Source organism: Phyllobates terribilis, unplaced genomic scaffold (assembly GCF_046119375.1).
Source record: "Phyllobates terribilis strain yellow unplaced genomic scaffold, ASM4611937v1 Scaffold_8__6_contigs__length_399053987, whole genome shotgun sequence".
Taxonomy (NCBI): domain Eukaryota; kingdom Metazoa; phylum Chordata; class Amphibia; order Anura; family Dendrobatidae; genus Phyllobates; species Phyllobates terribilis.
The window spans coordinates 69583252-69602182 of NW_027362768.1; the positions used below are offsets into that span (position 1 = coordinate 69583252).

General features: G+C 42.7%; 1 protein-coding gene across 3 annotated transcripts in view; it reads right to left on the bottom strand.

The window, feature by feature from the left end:
• CCDC190 (coiled-coil domain containing 190) overlaps positions 1 to 18006 on the bottom strand; it is a 57802-nt gene extending 39796 nt beyond the window's left edge. For 2 of the 3 annotated variants that reach the window (XM_073642569.1, XM_073642567.1), the window contains exons 1-3: positions 17699 to 18006; positions 7115 to 7317; positions 6249 to 6330 (exon numbers count right to left, since the gene is read on the bottom strand). In XM_073642569.1, the coding sequence (XP_073498670.1) occupies positions 6249 to 6330; positions 7115 to 7304 (272 nt within the window). In that variant the 5' untranslated portion in view covers positions 7305 to 7317; positions 17699 to 18006. Of the gene's footprint in view, positions 1 to 6248; positions 6331 to 7114; positions 7318 to 14279; positions 14386 to 17698 lie in introns of those variants that run through there. The other variant, XM_073642568.1, reaches the window with a different exon arrangement.
• Positions 18007 to 18931: the final 925 nt, after the last annotated feature.

Below are 18931 nucleotides of genomic sequence, written 5' to 3' on the forward strand. Positions count from 1 at the left end.
GGAAGAACAGGAGCTAGTTTCATGAGCTATAGATGGTACTACCTACACAGCTGTCATACCATCTATTCAGCGTGGATGGTCAGAGGACAGGGAGGAGGAGGAGGAGAGCATGGTCAGTCATCCTCTTGGTGAGGACATGGAAGTCTTGCCTGTTAGTAGTCTGGCACACATGGCTGAGTTTGTTAATCTGCCTTTTCCATGACCCTCGCGTTCTCAAATTTTGGGTGGTTGGTGACACTTCTAGACCCACGCTACAAGGAGAAATTTATATCTCTTATTCCTGCTGGCGGCAGAGGTCACAGTTCATTGGACAACCAAGGAGTACTGGCGAGAGAGACACAACTCCAATGCAGCAGAGGCAGGGGAACACTGTCAAAGTTCTGGGAGAATTTTCTCAGACCCTCCCATTGCACAGGCCCTGAGTCGTGGGGTACTCTCACAAGGAGTGCAAAGTTTGGGAAGATGCTGAGGGAGTACCTTGCTGACCGTACCAACATCCTCCATGATTCCTCTGTGCCTTATAATTATTGGGTATCCAAGCTGGATACATGGAATGAACTCTCTACGTCTTGGAGGTCCATGCCTGCCCTGCCACCAGCATTTTATCAGAGCGGGTTTTTAGTGCCGCTGGTGGAATTATAACTGATAAGCGCATCCACCTGTCAACTGAAAATGCTGACAGGCTGACTCTTATAAAAATGAACAAGGGCTGGATTGGGCCAGACTTCTGAACACCACTGATTGATAGCAGCGTAACACAAACTCAAATTCAGTGTCTTTTTTTGGGAGGTGTATTCCCATGCACCTCTTCACACCCACACATGGGTATATGCTTCCTGATTTTGGCTATTTGCTCTTGTCCTCCTCCTTCTCCTCAACCTCATCCTCCACCACCATTTCACCAGGGTGACCGTGGTCCGTGATGCAACACCCACATAATTTTTTTAAAGGGTGTTTATGATGCCCGTAAAAAAAATTTTTTATTCAGTATGTTCATATATACCCCCCAGGGGTAAATTTTTGTCAGCCCATACACTTAGTGCATGGGCATTACAAGTATAGAAGACCCGCTCCCTTTCTAATGGGAACATTTTTTATGAGGCCCTCCTCCTCGTCTCTTCCATGAGGCATTGGAGTGCCTACTAATCTTTGGCAGCCCTTGCATTGACTGCATAGGCCAACACTATGGGAGACCCACTTCCTAATAATGGGAACATTTTTTTTCAGGAGGCCCTCCTCTACGTCTCTTCCAAGGGGCATTGGAGTGCCTCCAAATTTTTGGCAACCCTTGCATTCACTGCATAGGCAAACACAATGGGAGACCTACTTCCTAATAATGGGAACATTGTTTTCAGTGGACCCTCCTCTCAGTCTCTTCAAAGGGGTATTTGGGTGCATCCAAATTTTCAAAGTGGTATTGGGGTGCGTCTAAATTCTGGGCAGCCCTGCCATTCACTGCATACACAATAACAGTATTGGAGACCCACTCTTTAGTAATGGGAACAATAAAACATAGGCGGCTGATGGCTCTCTAAGAATAGTGAGGGCTGACCGCTGGCCCTTTAAGAATAGTAAAGGCCGCCTGATGGCCCTATAAAAATAGGCTTTGTGACTTTCAGAGTACCTCCTTCATAAATGAAACACGGTGTGTCTGATGATATCTCACACACCATATGGCCAGGTAAGGTTGTAAAATGTTAAAATGACATTTCCTGGTGAATGCATTTGTCACGGTTTAAAGCAATGCAAAAGTGCAAAAATGCATCAAAACCACTAAGTGTGAACATAGCCCAAGATGTGGAGGAGTATTTTTGTTTTTGGTTATTTATTTTGCTTTATATACAAGTCATTACCCTGGAAAGGATGTTCCTTAACATATTTCCCAGGAAAATCCATTTTGGTTTCGTTTTTGTATGCTTTATTGTGAGTCCGCAAAAGTAGCGTAATACCTCTGACAACGTTGTTGACAGAAGTGACCTGGGAGTCAGAAATGTTTCCAGGGGTCTTCCCCATGCTGTTCCCATGTAATTTGAGCACTGTTCCCATCGATTTGGGCAATTTTTAGGCCCTCTGCAGACCGCCGGGGGGAGCCGCCTGAAAAATGCTTGAGTTTCCCATAGACTTACATTGGGCTCGTTGCTCGGGTCGAGCACCCGAGTATTCCAATGTGCTCGACCCGAGCATCGAGCACCCGAGCATTTTAGTGCTCACCCATCACTAATTATTACCTATTCCACTACATTTCATTACGGCAGGACATAACATCTCCCAAATGAAATATCAGGTATTAGAGCAGGTTCTTCCACCGTGCCTGGCATACGCCTCCTGTAACGCATACTAGATTCATGAACTTCAGTCCATTTCACCTAAATCGAAGAAAAGGAGGAAAAAATTTAGCGAGTAAACAAGTGGAGGTTCTGTGGCCGGAGACATATGTGATAACATTTGCCACGGTGACGGAGGAGGAAGAAGCAGAAGATGCGGGTGAAGAAGCAGCCAGTGGTTGGCAAGGCCCGCTAGTCTGCATTTCAGCACAGTAAGATTCCCAGATTAACACATGTTGATCGCACATGTGCCAGTTCATGCAAGTAGTAGTCAAATCATTGCATTTTTTTACTCTACTCTGTCGTTTTTAACAAAGTTGGTAGATAATGTGAGTTGTGTCATTTTTTGAGGTCTCAAAAAAGACCCAGGATAGGCAACTGCAGACCCGCGAACATTGCTGGCCACTGCCAACGGCTGAGGATGCAGTGCTTGTCGTGGTTGCATAACTCTGTGTCTGTGCGGAAAGCTGCAATGTAACCTCCTCATCTTCCTCCTCCTCCACCTCCTCCTCCTATTCAGCTGCATGCCTCTGGGTACACACCAAGTGGGATCTACAACCTCATTGTCATCCTCTCTGTTCTCCCACTCCTTGTCCTGAGGGTCACCCTCATCCTTTTCCTTCCCTGACAGCACAGAACAGTCCGCGTGTGCCTCAGGTATCTGAGTCTCATTAGGATCACCTCCACCCCAGATTAACATCTGGTGATGAGGGTTTGGATTCTGCTCGGACCCTACTTCGTCCGGTCCTGGATCAACTGAATAAAAATTTGGGTATACCTGCACATGCTTTCCCCCTTAAGAGTCTGTGAAGCTTTGGATCAGACCTCTGATGCCCCAGAATAGAATGTGTGAATAGCTCTGCAGACTCGCCCATCTGTGATTCCCCACAGTCAGTTGGGCGGTTGGAGAGTTGTGATGCGGGGGAAAACAAGGGTAATTGGGGTGCCACCTCTGGGGACTGTACTGTGTGTGATGTTAAGGTGGAGGAAGGGGAGCAGAGGTTACTTGTCATCTACTGGAGCACATGTTCTTTCTGGCCTTTATCTACAAAGAGTACTGCTGTCTCGGCGTCGCAGATGTGGCCCTATCTTGGATCTCTTCATACCTAACCAACCAGACATTCAGTGTCTCACACTCACGCACCACCTCCTCATCTCGCCCCCTATGTTTCAGTGTCCCCCAAGGTTCAGTTCTAGGACCTCTGCTCTTCTCCATTCACACCTTTGGCCTGGGACAGCTCATAGAGTCCCATGGCTTTCAGTATCACCTCTGGACCTGATATCACCTCCTTACTAACCAGAATCCTACAATGTGTGTCCGCTATTTCATCTTTCCTCTCTGCTAGATTTGTAAAACTTAACATGGATAAAGCTGAATTCATCTTTCCACCATCTCATTCATCCCCTCCCAACTGACCTATCCATTAAAGTCAATGGCTGCTCACTCTCCCCAGTTGCGCAAACTTGACTCTAATCTGTACTTCAAATGTCAGATCCAAGCCCTTTCTACATGCTGCGGATTCCAACTCCAAAATATCTCTGGGATCCGCACATTCCTCAACCATGAATTTACAAAAACACCAGTACGAAAATAAACACCCTTCCTGGAGAATATTTTCCAAAGCAGAATCACTTTTAAGCATTGGTAAGTATTTATTGATAATCATCTTTATTTTCCACAAGGAAAGCTCCGACTCTTTCCAATCTCCTAACACCTACTATGGTAATGGATAATCCTGTTAAAACGTCCTAGTTGTCTACTAAAGGTTTCTTTAGTTGTGGGGGTGGCAGATGTGGAGCATGCAAATATGCAGTTAACACTAAGTAATTTGTAAAGAAAGTGAGGTCTGAAACAATCGCTATCCGTGACTTTATAAATTGCAATAGTTCATATGTTATATATATGGTTACCTGCAATATTTGCGATCTCTCCTATATAGGCTGCACAACATGAAAATCCGGCAGCGCATCAGTGAACACTGAACATCTAAGGGATTCAGTGTAAAGAGATGTACCTAATCTTTGTAATGTATCGAAACATTTTTACCAATTGCACAGTGGTCATTTGACCGGTTTTCAGTTTTTCGGAATGGAAAAGGTCAGAAAAGCCCAGAAGGGGTAGAGCCTGTTGACAGAAACTTCTTAGTCGAGAACCCCAATGGATCCTGATGATGGAGACTGTCCATCCCACCAGTTTAAATAAGTGTACAGATGTAATTTTGCTTTATTAATACTGTTCACTTACCTTCTAACTGTGTATAATGTCAGCATTATATTGTTAGTTTTAAATTTGTATTTTTTTGTACTGGTAAAAGATTTTTAATGGTTGTGGGTGAGGAATAATCTGAATCATGTGACGGGGGCCGGTTTTTTGAATCCTTGGTCAATATAAAACCCTGACTCACCAGTATAACACTAGGTTATCACTAAGGGGCATACTTGGCCCTGAAACCGGTGTCTGGGACCTCTGCTATTAATGCCATTTTTTCTACTGTCGGTTGTCTATGCTTTTAATGAAGATTATGGAATAAAGTTCGTTGGAGTGTAACCTTTTAGTGCTGGATTCTTTACTACTGATTGTGCATGGCTGCCATCCCAGAATAATCCAAAGAGGACAGGTGAGCTGAAAAATGCTTTTTCACTCATTTACCTGTGTTACTATCCATGATTTTTTGTACCAATAGTAGTCTACGAAACTGATATTTGTGCTACCTGAGTGTGGCTGAGCTGAAAAGCGGCTTGAGCTGTTGAATTTGCTGTTGCAAAATCAAAGCTGTAAATGCTGGCCCAGACCCTGATGCCTCATGTATGGCCCATGGCTGACTGCTGCTGTGCCATTATAAAATTTTCATGGTGTCTGCCTCTAATTTGAGCTGTTTTGGCAGCTTTTGGGCCCCTTTGAAGGTGTTGTGTATCCGTTTGGTTTTGCCTCCCACTGAATGCAATGGGGTTCGGATATGTTTGACAACCATTCTACGAATTGTTTGGCGAACATCGGAAACTTTTCTGATCTGAAACGAAACAAACCTTCAAAGGTTTGCTCATCTCTAGCCGTGACAGCTTACTAAACATAACTTGACATCTTGATATGAGCCTTAGACAATTGTAACTCTTTCTGACGTCTTCCCTATTGAAATTTCCCACAAGCACAAATCTTGAACTAGTCCTTTACCTACCTAGTGCTAAGTCCTGGCAAAGTAATATCCAACAAAAGAAGTGGATACACTGTCTTAGCATGCACAATTTCTGTCATATCCTTTGATGGTAAAAAAGAAAAAATGTACAGTGCTAATACCAGCTGGGCTGGTGGACAAGATCAAGGTCTGATCCTCTCCCCATGTAGAGAGACTAAGGTTATGTGCCCATGATCAGGCTATAGCAGCGCTTTAGACACAGAGTTTTTTCGCTGCGTCCAAAGCGCTACATCCGATCATGCAGGTAAATCTGCATGTGTTCATTGAACACATTCAGAGTTACTGCACCCTATACAATCTATTATGAAAATTTCTGTCATGGAGACTAGCATCTCTGCAACAGAAATTGACACGCTGCACCTCGTAAAGCCGCGCCGCCAGTGAGTTTACGCAGTGTCAAATAGAAGCACAGTGTGCATGAGATTTCTATAAATCCCATCCACTGTGCTTCTACTGTACAAAGCAGTATTTTGGATGCAGCGCAGGTGAGCTGCATCCCAAACGCTGCTATTATGGATCGTGGTCACATACCCTCAGAAGACACTGAAGGAAGAGTACGCAGGAAAAGAGGGGAGACATACAGGCACTGGAAGGCAAATTGCTGTGCAGCAGCTTTTCCCAGCAAGGAAAGTGTTGATAATGACAAATCATTATGTGGAAGAACTGGTTTGGGATTTCTAGTGCATTTACAGCATATAAATAACATGGATGTTAGGAATTGTAGTCTCACCTCCTTCCTGTAATTGTTGCTTGTGTTTGTGGAGTTTCTGTTTTGTTGTTGTTTTTTACATATGTTGCCTTCTTTGCAGTAGCTGGAACATAATAAATAAATTGACTATTAAATGTAAATCTTAAATGGGTAGTCTCTATGTAGTGAGCTCAGTAGCTCATGCCCTGTATATGGCAGAGCTGCTGAACTGAGCTGTTGGCGTGACGTCACCGATGCAAACAAACAGCAAAAGCCCAGGACTGCAGCAAAGACACAACGTTGAAGTGTTGCAGCCAAGAAATATTCATTTTATTTTTTCTAACTATCATACATTATAGCAAAGAGTTTTCTGAAATCACACAACCCCTTTAATATATTAAATTCATTGGCAAACATCTATCCCAACTTCAAGCACTTCTCTGAAATTCTTATGTTAACTGCTAGAAAAAATATTTCCTAAAGCATATAGGCCTCATTTCACCATAGTGGCAATTTTCTCACTGGTCTTCTTGAGGGGACATGCTGGAGTCCAACGCTGTTTTGAGTCTGGAGCTTCTGACGAGTGGAGTGCATCTCCTTGTGCTACACCAGAAATCTCATTCCAGTCAGGAGCTTGTCATGAATTAGATGAGCTGTGGTGTCACATTTCTGTCCCTCCCCAGCTCTGCCTAATTTAGCAGAGCTGAGAGAAAATGGCGTGAAATTACTAAAAGTTGCAAAATTTTGGCACAACTACAACTTGCGCCAAAATGTTGCAGCTTTTCAAGGTTTTCCACCACATTTTTCTCATAAAAGCTTTGATGAATTGGGGCTTTAAATTTTAGATTTCCTTTCATAAGCACATCTAAAGCAAAACTAAGCAAAATCAATGCATTTGAATTTCATACCTTGCTTGATCCTGATCAGATCTTTCTGTAATCGTTTTTGCTCTTTCGTCATGCTATTCATATGGTAATGCTGAGCTTCCTCAATTTCTTGAATGCCATTGTTGAGCTTTGCTTCTGCTCTCTTGGCTCCTCGCCTTTCAGCTTCCCATTGCTTATCCATACTCTTACCAAGATGTCTCGAACGTTGCATTCCTTCAGAGGAGCTTATAAGAGACAGCATATGAGCAATATATAAGTGGTCTGTCTGGTAATATTATCTTTTATGTCATTCTGTATGATACAATTATACAGTAAAATTCTTACAGCAAGGCAAAATCTACCTATCTATGGTCATTTATGAAGCCCCTGAAGTATTGCCTCATGTATAAAAGGTGTTGTCCATTACTTTTATATTTATAAAAAGTAAAATCAATTGGGGTCCGATTTCTGCCGCCCGCTGATCACTGACCAGCTGTTATCACCTCTAGCAGCAGCTGGATGAAAACAGTGTACAGAGCAGTATAGTGCAGCTCTTTACAGTGTCTACAAGATGTAGGTGTGCTGGGTGTCAGACAACATTGATCTTATAGTGACTTATTCTAAAGATTGGTCATCAAAGTAAAAGTACTGGAAATCCAAAGACTTCAGTTGAAAACAGTGAAGTAAATGAACACTGTCTCTTAGGCTGCTTGCCCACTATGCGTTTTTAAAGCATTTTTGCAGCGGAATTTCCGCAGCGAAAACGCCTAAAAAACGCTTGGTAATACGTGCCCCATGGTCTCCAATGATAATCCGCATGTGCTATGCACATGCTGTGGAAATTTCCGCTGCAGATTATCATTGCGGAAAAATACGCAGCATGTCCATTAATTTTGCGGACACGCAGCATAATCGCCGCCATTGACTTGCATTGGACCGCGTTACATCCACATCACTGCATCTACACATGCGGATATCAATGTGCGGATGGTACCCAGGTCTGGAAAAGAGGAGACTCTCCTCCAGATCCAGGTACCATAGAACCTGTTAAAAAAAAAATTTAAAATAAAAAATAAAGATTATACTTACCTTCTGATGTCCTCCCGGTATTTTCTCCCCTCCGTTTGGTCTGCTGTATGGGTCGCGGTGTTGTGAAGGACCTGCCATGACGTCATTGAGTCATGTGACCTGTCACATGACTCAATGACGTCACCACAGGTCCTTCACACCACCGCGAGCCGCACAAGACACCGGACTCAGCAGTGAAAACACCGGGGGCCATCGGAAGGTAAGTATAATCTTTATTTTTTATTTTTTACCATTCTTATTCTTTTTTTTTTAATTAACTTGGTCACACTACTATAAATCTATGCCGGTTGCATGGATTTATATAGTGTGAACAAGTTGTCAAGCACTTTTCCAAGTGATGCTAAAATCGCTTGGAAAAGCGCTTGATAACCCGCATGCAGAAATGCATACAAACGCTTGACAAACGCTTCTACCTGGTGGGAAAAGCACATTTCAAAACCGCATGCATTTTTCCTGCCAGGGAGAAGCGGAAAAAATATGCAGCATTTCTGCATCGTGGGCACATAGCCTTACATATTAGACAATGTAACTTCTTTTATAGCGTGGTTGGAGAGAACCAAAAAGTGTTTTTGTTACAGTGAGGGCTGATATTAAATGGTCTCTTAGACAGACAGCTGGTAAGTAGTTTTTTTTTTTACCTCATACCACAGTGTTATATTAACAGATTTTTTTGTGACTTTAAATAAATACTCCCATGGACTTTTTATTACACTAAATCTGTGTATATCTGTATGTAGTATAGTGTGAGTGTGTTAATACACTCACATAACTCTGTTTTCTCTAGAATCCAATGCAGTTCCTCTTCTCTTCTCAGTGACGTCACCACTATCAGACTCTCCAGAACACACTGTGCTGATTGATCCGGAAGTGGATCTTACAATGTAAGTCTATGATGCGTCAGAACGGGGTTCCTTAGGCTTACATTGTGAAAGAGCCTTCCGTCTCACTCAGATTGAGTTGGAGAGTCTGAAGAGTGGAATGGCACTGGATACCGCAGAAGGCTATGTTAGGCAAGTATATTAACACATACAGTGAGTACGGAAAGTATTCAGACCCCTTTAAATTTTTCACTCTCCGTTTCTTGGAGTCATTTGGTAAATTCTAAAAAGTTCATTTTTTTCTCATTAAAGTACACTCTGCACCCCATCTTGACTGAAAAAAATGTAGAATTATTTGCAAATTTATTAAAAAAGAAAAACTGAAATATCACATGGTCATAAGTATTCAGACCCTTTGCTCAGTATTGAGTAGAAGCACCCTTTTAAGCTAGTACAGCCATGAGTCTTCTTGGGAATGATGCAACAAGTTTTTCACACCTGTATTTGGGGATCCTCTGCTATTCTTCCTTGCAGATCTTCTCCAGTTCTGTCAGGTTGGATGATGAACGTTGGTGGACAGCCATTTTCAGGTCTCTCCAGAGATACTCAATTGGGTTTAGGTCAGGGCTCTGGCTGGGCCAGTCAAGAATGGTCACAGAGTTGTTCTGAAGCCACTCCTTTGTTATTTTAGCTGTGTGCTTAGGGTCATTGTCTTGTTGGAAGGTGAACCTTTGGCCAAGTCTGAGGTCCAGAGCACTTTGGAAGAGGTTTTCATCCAGGATATCTCTGTAGTAGTTCATTTTTCCTTCAATTGCAATCAGTCGTTCTGTCCCTGCAGCTGAAAAACACCCCATAGCATGATACTGCCACCACCATGTTTCACTGTTGGGATTATATTGGGCAAGTGATGATCAGTGCCTGGTTTACTCAACACATACCGCTTAGAATTATCACCAAAAAGTTCTATCTTCGTCTCATCAGACCAGAGAATCTTATTTCTCATAGTCTGGGAATCCTTCATATGTTTTTCAGTAAACTCTATGCAGGCTTTCATATGTCTTGCACTGAGGAGAGGCTTCAGTCGGGCCACTCTGCCATAAAGGCCCGACTGGTGGAGGGCTGCAGTGATAGCTGACTATGTGAAACTTTCTCCCATCTCCCTACTGCATCACTGGAGCTCAGCCACAGTGATCTTGGGGTTCTTTTTTTACCTCTCTCATCAAGGCTCTTCTCCCACGATTGCTCAGTTTCTCTGGACGGCCAGATCTAGGAAGACTTCTGGTGGTCCCAAACTTCTTCCATTTAAGGATTATGGAGGCCACTGTGCTCTTAGGAACCTTTAGCAAATTAGAAATTCTTTTTTAACCTTGGCCAGATCTGTGCCTTGCCACAATTCTGTCTCTGAGCTCCTTGGGCAATTCGTTTGAGCTCATGATTCTCATTTACACTGACATGCACTGTGAGCTGTAAAGTCTAAAGGCCCCATCACACTTAGCGACGCTGCAACGATCCCGACAACGATACGACCTGTCAGGGATCGTTGCTGTGTCGCTATGTGGTTGCTGGTGAGCTGTCAAACAGGCAGGCTCACCAACGATCAGGGGAGCAGCGACATCGTGGAAAGAATCTTTCCACGATGTCCTGCTCCTGGTTACGAGCCTGCTGAAGCAGGAGCAGGCTGGTAACTATGGTAAACATCGGGTTACTAGGGGCACACGCGCTCCTAGTAACCCGTTGTTTATCATGGTTACCACTCTGCTACAGTGAGCGGGAGGTTACCGCTCACTTTAGCAGGCTCGTAACCATGATAAACAGCGGGTTACTAGGTGCGCGTGTGCCCCTAGTAACCCGATGTTTACCATAGTTACCAGCCTGATCGCTGTGTGCTGACCAGCGGGAGAGCAACGACCAAAAAATGGTCCAGGACACTTTGCAGCGATCAGCGACCTCACAGCAGGGGCCTGATCGTTGCAAAGTGTCACACATAGCGACATCGCTGGTGAGGTCGCTGTTGCGTCACCAAAACCGTGACACAGCAGCGATCTCGCTAGCGATCTCGCTATGTGAGACGGGGGCTTTATATAGACAGTTGTGTGCCTTTCCAAATCAAGTCCTATCAGTTTAATTAAACACAGATGGACTCCAATGAAGGAGTAGAACCATCTCAAGAAGGATCACAAGGAAAGGACAGCATGAGACTTAAATATGAGTGTCTGAGCAAAGGGTCTGAATACTTATGACCATGTGATATTTCAGTTTTTCTTTTTAAATAAATTTGCAAAAATTTCTACATTTCTATTTTTTTCAGTCAAGATGGGATGCAGAGTGTAAGAGAAAAAAAAATGGACTTTTTGATTAAACAAAGAGTTAAAAATTTAAAGGGGTTTGAATACTTTCCGTACCCACTGTACATACTACACTACATACACATATCCAGATTTAGTGATAAAAAAGTTCATGGGAGGGATTTTTTAAGCCACTCCAATTACTTTAATATGGAAAAATTTAAGACTGTACCAAATGGGTGTAACACAGTAGTGGCCATTGTTCTCTACCTAAATAATCATGTTCATTTCATTAATGATCTTTTTTAATGTTTAAAAATAACTATGTCTCATATGTTAAAGCAAATTAGTCATAAACTTTTATCCAATTTATCAAGGTTCTCCAACTCCAGTCCTCAAGCCCCACCAACAGATCATGTTTTCAGGATTTCCTTAGTATTGCCCAGGTGATGGAATTATTGCCTGTGCAGGTGATGGAATTATTGCCTGTGCAATACTAAGGAAATCCTGAAAACATGGCCTGTTGGTGGGCCTTGAGGACTAGAGTTGGGGAACCCTGCAATATATTGTTTATTTCACAGACAAGTTTAGACACTTTTGCCCAAGAGTAATTATTTCTATAATTAGAGGCTTTCCTAATAGTGAAGAAACCTGAAATGTGAGAACACTGAACGTGCAGTGTATTTAACTATGTAGTATTGCAACATTAGCGTGACAACCAAAACAATACCTTCTGCTGTTAGGGAAGCACACCACTTTATTTACACAATCAGGTAAGGTTTCAGTCTTTAACAAGATCAGAACTGCAGTACAACATCTTAGTATAGACAGAATGACATTCATTAAAGTCAGTGTGATGAATGGCAGCAGAAAGCCCACAGAATCCCACCGCTGCCACCAATGTGAAGAAATGGCAGCAGACAGACCACACAGAATCCCACTGCTGCCACCAATGTGAAGAAAGGGCAGCAGAGAGACCCCGCAGAATCCCACTGCTGCCACCACTTGTGATGAATCCACACCTCGCCACCCGCCTGACATCACTATTACGTCAGACGGATCATGTAAAATGGATCTGCCCTTTGCACCAACGTGACGTTCCACATCCCCTTAAGGAGGAGTAAGGTCAGATTGGTACAGTTACTGGCAAACACGGCTGGTATGCAGACAGGTGGATATTGACAGGCACAGCTGGTATGCAGACAGGTGGGCACTGGCAGGCACGGCTGGCATGCAGACAGGTGGACACAGGCAGGCACGGCTGACATGCAGAGAGGCGGGTACTGGCAGGTAGAAACGCAAGCAGGACAGGGACCAGTACAGACTGGGATACAGAAACGGAGCCGCAGGTGCGGTAGACAAGCAGAGCAAAGCAAAACCCGCAGATGCGGTGAACAAGCAAAGCAGAGCAAAACCGCAGATGCGGTGAACAAGCAAAGCAGAGCAAAACCTGCAGATGCGGTAAAAAAGCAAAGCAGAGGAAAACCCGCAGATGCGGTGAACAAGCAAAGCAGAGCAAAACCGCAGATGCAGTGAACAAGCAAATCAGAGCAAAAGCCGCAGGTGCGGTGAACAAGCAAAGCAGAGCAAAACCCGCAGATGCGGTAGACAAGCAAAGCAGAGCAAAACCCGCAGATGCGGTGAACAAGCAAAGCAGAGCAAAACCACATGTGCAGTAGACAAGCAAAGCAGAGCAAAACCCGCAGATGCAGTGAACAAGCAAAGCAGAGCAAAACCGCAGATGCGGTGAACAAGCAAAGCAGAGCAAATCCCGCAGATGCGGTGAACAAGCAAAGCAGAGCAAAACCGCAGATGCAGTGAACAAGCAAAGCAGAGCAAAACTCGCAGATGCGGTGAACAAGCAAAGCAGAGAAAAACCCGCAGATGCGGTAGACAAGCAAAGCAGAGCAAAACCCCCAGATGCGGTGAACAAGCAAAGCAGAACAAAACCGCAGATGCGGTGAACAAGCAAAGCAGAGCAAAACCCGCAGATGCAGTGAACAAGCAAAGCAGAGCAAAACCCGCAGATGCGGTAGACAAGCAAAGCAGAGCAAAACCCGCAGATGCGGTGAACAAGCAAAGCACAGCAAAACCGCAGGTGCGTTGAGCAAGCAGAGCAAAGCAAAACCCGCAGATGCGGTAGACAGGATAGAGCTCTGTTCACATGAAACAGACTGGAGAACACAAGAAGATAGCTGGAACACAGGAGTTAGATACAGAGGCAGGGAAACAGAACCAGCAGAACCAGATACACACAAAGTACTTGCAATGAAGTAGCGAGTGGACACAAAACTCACAAACAGAAGTACAGAGACAACGAGTTGGAGTTAGGTGCAGGTTCAGATACTGCAGGAAAAGGGAAAGGTACAGACATAGAGACAAACATGTAACGGACTAGGACACTCTTCAGACAGGATCTGAATCAGGAAGAAGATACAGGAACGAGCCTGGGAACTCAGCTCCCAGGGTGGCGGAAACTGACTAAAGTCACAAGTACAGGTAACAGGCCTGGATATACAGCCCCTAGGGTGGCAGAAACAGACTAGATACAGGATAGGTCCTGGCAACCCAGTTGCAAAAACAAACTGAGTGAAGGTGTTGCTCAGGCACCTCCTACTGGGTGGAGGGGGTTTAAGTATCCAGTGACTCACAGCAATAGGCTGGGGACGCATTAGGACTGTGCACACGGTAGCTATAAGAAACAAGCAGAAAGCCGCGCCGACGTCCTAAGCAATCAGACAAGAGACATGGACACAGCAGGAACTGAAACAAAGAGTGCAGCATGGACTGACAGCTAAGATTGCGGTCTTACATTGTGGGAGGTGGTGCACCATGCAAGCACGCTGCCAGGAATGTTACAAAATTATATATTTAATCGCCTTAGGCGCAGACTAGATAATATACTATATACATAAGGGTTATACATACACAATGGTCAGAATTGTAAACACAATAGTAGGGATACAAAAGATATAAAGCAGTTATTAAGAGTCAGTTACTAGTCAGATGGACGACCTGGCTTTCGGCAGAAGGGCTGCTATGTGGGAGGCTTGTGGGGCCCTCTCTCTTTGTTGCAGGACTTCGCCCACACAATGTATCCTCACGGCCTCCCAGGGACAAAGACACTGGGCTCAAGCTGCAGGGGCTCTTAACCTCTCTGGGTCACACCCCTACTGCCTCCTGGTTGAGCCTAAGTCTCCACTCCTGGTCTCTCTCAGCTAAAAACTCCAAAAACTAAAATGGGCTATATGTCCTTATTGGACAGTCTTAGGGAGCCAGTTCTGGTGTCAGCGGATCAATTCGGGCCCCTGCTTTGGGTGGATACCAAGCACAGGGGCCCTAGGAGCTCTCTCAAGGCTGTGCCATGTATCTCCCTTTCCCTACACGCTGGACTGTGCAGAAAGCCAGGGTGACATTCCCCATTCTCTTGGTTTTCCAAAAATCTACTTGGTGTACCATTGGGATGTATCATATTCCCATAACTCGGTGTTGAATTAGAACATCTGACACAAAGGAAGCCAAATGGCTGGGTCCACAGGGGGTCATCCTGTGCAGCTCACAGCTGCTGTGAGGTTTGTCACTCCCTGCCTCTCGGCCCCCTCCCTTGCAGGAGTGTCGAATTACACTGTACATTGAAGATCTCTATAATCTCCGCCATACAGGGCACAATGACTGACATGGGATTATCTTGAATATTCTTCACAGTCAATATTAGCATGTGAAAACTGAATCATCCATAAGGGTGCTTTGACATAGTCAATGGTAGCTGATAAAAGACCACTGATTTGCTACAGAGCAATCAAATACCCATTGATTAATAGCCTGTTTAGACACTACCATGTGTGATTGGTAATATAATCCTTCTGTGCTCATAGACTGTGATTGTTCTCAGCAGCACATTTTGGTTTAAACAGGACATGTGCTGTCGAGAACAATGATTTTCAAGTAACCTTAAAAGTAATTTCAACAGATGAACGAGTATTTTTCTCTTTCATTTGGGGATCGGCAGCATTTTTACACTGGGAAATGAGCGTTTCTAGGGTAAAACCTTCCCAATTATTGACCAGTGTAAATGCACCCTTACTGTTCAATATTTTAAATGGTGCTATATAGTAGCATGTTCATGTCAGTCATATATTTTATAGGTATATACAACCATATTCAAAAACAAAAATATGTTTGTAAGTATTTAATGACTAATATTTTTATATTTTATTTATGCTGACTGTTAGACATTTGCAAAAACAAGCTTCAACATTTTGTTTTCAAATTCATGTGAAAATAAAAATCCACCAGGCCATGTTTTTAATATCTCAATGGGTTATCCAGTGATATAAAACTGAGGTCCTATCTTTATCATAAACTATTAACATTAGATTTATGGTGGTCCTAGTTCAGGAGTTTCCAGGCGCAGCTGTTTAACCCCTTAATAACAGGGCCAAGTTTTTGAAATCTGACATATGTCACTTTATGTAGTAATAACTCTGAAATCCACCAACATATCCCATTGATTTTGAGACAGTTTTTTCGTGCCAAATTATACTTTATGATAATGGTAAATTTAGGCTGATATGTTTTTTGTGTTTATTTATAAAAATATCTGAAATGTGACAAAAAAATAAAAAAAAATAGCAATTTTCAAGCTTTGAAGTATTATGCCTTCAATCCAGATAGTCACATCACACAAAAACATTAATATGTAACATTTACATCATATCTGCTATACATTAGCACCATTTGCAAAATGGTGTTTTATTTTGTTAACATTTTAGAAGGTTTAACAATGTAGCAACAATTTTTCATTTTTCTTAAAGGAAATTTACAAAAAAGTATTTTTTTAGGGACCTATTCAGTTTTGAAATGACTTTGGGGGTCCTATATATTGGAAATCCACAAAAGTGATGCTTTTGTAAAAAACAAACCCCTCAAAATTCAAATTGCTTTCAAGTAGTTTATTAACCCTTCAGGTGCTTTCAGAAATTCATGAAAAGTGACATGACAGGCATGAAAAAAAATATTTTTACCACATAAATGTTTCTAACTTCTGAAAAAGCCACTATTAAGGCTGTTATTTGGCCATGAATTGCCATGGCAAACTTCAGGACCACACACTCGAGATCTCAAGGTGTCAGTGGGGTTAAAGAAGGAGCCCCCACACTCTGTTAACCATATAGATATTGTAGTCATTATTGATAGCAGTATTTAAGGGGTTAAACAACTATGGTAGGTGCTAACTCTAACCGTGGCTAATGCAGCAAGTTGTCAGCTATATTGTATAGCTGATAGATGCTAGATTGTCACCTGTCAGAGGATGCTAGTCTCTTATATCGCAGGTCAGTTTTAAGTGGGATTGGTGGTCATTAAGGGGTATAAGGGGTGGAGCACCTGCAATTCCTGCTTCCACTTTGCTGTTTACATTGCTCTAGATTGCAAACTGTAGCTGCGCTTTTTTGGGGTGGATTTGTTTATTACCAGCTTATTAATTGAACATGCATATGCCTGATCTGGGCTGGACTTTCTATCAGTTTATTGAATTCAGGCACATATGTAGAGCAGAAAATCAACTCACCTTTATGCCATGATTAAGAACCATTCATATATCTAGGTTTGAAATGCGTAGGTTTTTTAGGATGTCCTGTTTTTAAACTTGTGTGTGTGTTTATACATATTTTTTAATGTATTAATACAATTTTCACTATTTTTAGCTGTAGATTGAGTGCTGGACAGACTATTGATTTTCCACCCAGATGTTACACTTGGCATTGCAGCACACTGAAGTGAACATATACAGGACAGGCTTCTATTTTCTGAAGTTGCATTCTAGCAAAGAGAGTTATACTTGGAATACTTTATTTGTCTACCCTAAGTTATTGCAAATGCTCAGGAATAAATAAGATACTTCCTCAGTGTCATACATTAGCTATTAGTCTAACCAGATTACATACGAATGGAGTTATGAATACATTTTTTTTGCTAATTAATACTAAAGCAATTGAAAGATACCTAATAGGTAAGTTTAACTGTTACATTGTCATCATAGACATTTATGGAACCCACCACTGTTGCCCTGTCTAAGGGCTTCCATGCAAGGGAGGGACTCTATCATCAAAAATGATGAGCTGACAATACTTGCAGCACTGGATCCACACTATTTTTGTATCCTGAACCCCAGACCTACCTGGTGCTAATAGCCGCTATGAGTAGAAGTGGCCATGTATGTGTAGCGATCTACATAGACTTCAATGGGGGTTCTCAAATTCACCTAGCACACTGAACACACATTTGCTGTTATTCTATATAATTTTCTGATGGCATAGGAGTACACAATATGTAGTTTATTATGTGCACCAACTACCAAGAAAATATAGTAGTGGTGATCACTATACTCCACTAATACAAGAAAACCTATAAAAAGCATACAAACTAGCTCTTACCACAAGACTGAATTTCAAGCCCTCAAAGTGGTCTTCTTCCTGTGCGACTGAAATACAGTTTTTCTTTTATGAAATACAGCAAAGACACAGATTTTACTTCGAAATAATCACCATTCTTCTTGCTTGATGAGGCTGGTAATAAATGTTCACTGTCCTAATGATAGGGACAAGTGCTGTAAAACTACATAGAGATGGAGACTGGTAACTGCCTCTCAAGATGCTAAGCATTCCTCACTTAATTGCTTACTGACAGAGTTGATAACAGTCAGATCAATAAATCATTCTTTCTGAGCTTACAGGAGAGGCAGCATTATAAAGGGAAGGTACATTGGAGATACTATAGTTACTGTATTGGCAACAAAGATATGCAAATAGCCACGTAAGCAGTCCAGGTTTCACAATGGATTATTACAATACAGTACTATCAGCGCTCAGTCAGGACTCCTCTATATTAGATTTGCTCTACACATGACTGCCAATTTTGTGAGGTCATGAGTAGGAATACATTTAGATTAAATACAATTTCAGATATGGATATATACAGTATAATATGATGGACAGATAGATACGAATAAAAGAATACAGAAGTGTAATGTGGTGCAGGGCAGTAGCCATGGGCGAGGGACTCGTCTTCAGCGTCCTGGCACATTACATGAAAGTGGAGATCCTGGCTTGGTGTGTGGACTTGTGCTGTGAGGGCCTTACGCCCCTTCAAGGCCGCATGTAACTGATAGTGTGGGTTTTCCAGAAATAGATGTTTCACAGTTCAATGAGGGAGACCACCATTCCAAAATAAACAGTTTATTGAATGATAACTTGGTAAGGGTATAGTACAAGGGATAGAAGGTATAAAGTTTTCTGAACATATCCTTTACAGGATGAAGCATTTTCCACACAGTGTCCTTGCTCTGTAGTATACTCCAGGACTTTCTAAGCACACTGTTTCTCCCTACTTTATCACAACCCAACTTTAACGCTACAGTCCTGATTAACATGTCTCCTTTACTTGCTCAGTGGTTACGCGTACTATTTCTTCCACTGCTGACACCCTGGATCTCTCCCTCGGGACTCTTCACTAGTCTCAGTCTCTCAGTCCTGTTAAGGCCCGTTACCTTCTGCGTTACAAGTAGAGATGAGCGAATGTTTCAATGTTCGGTTTGGATTCCAATTGTCAAAATTGCAATATGCACCGATTTATTAGTTGAATATTTGCTGAACATTACCAAATGCCAT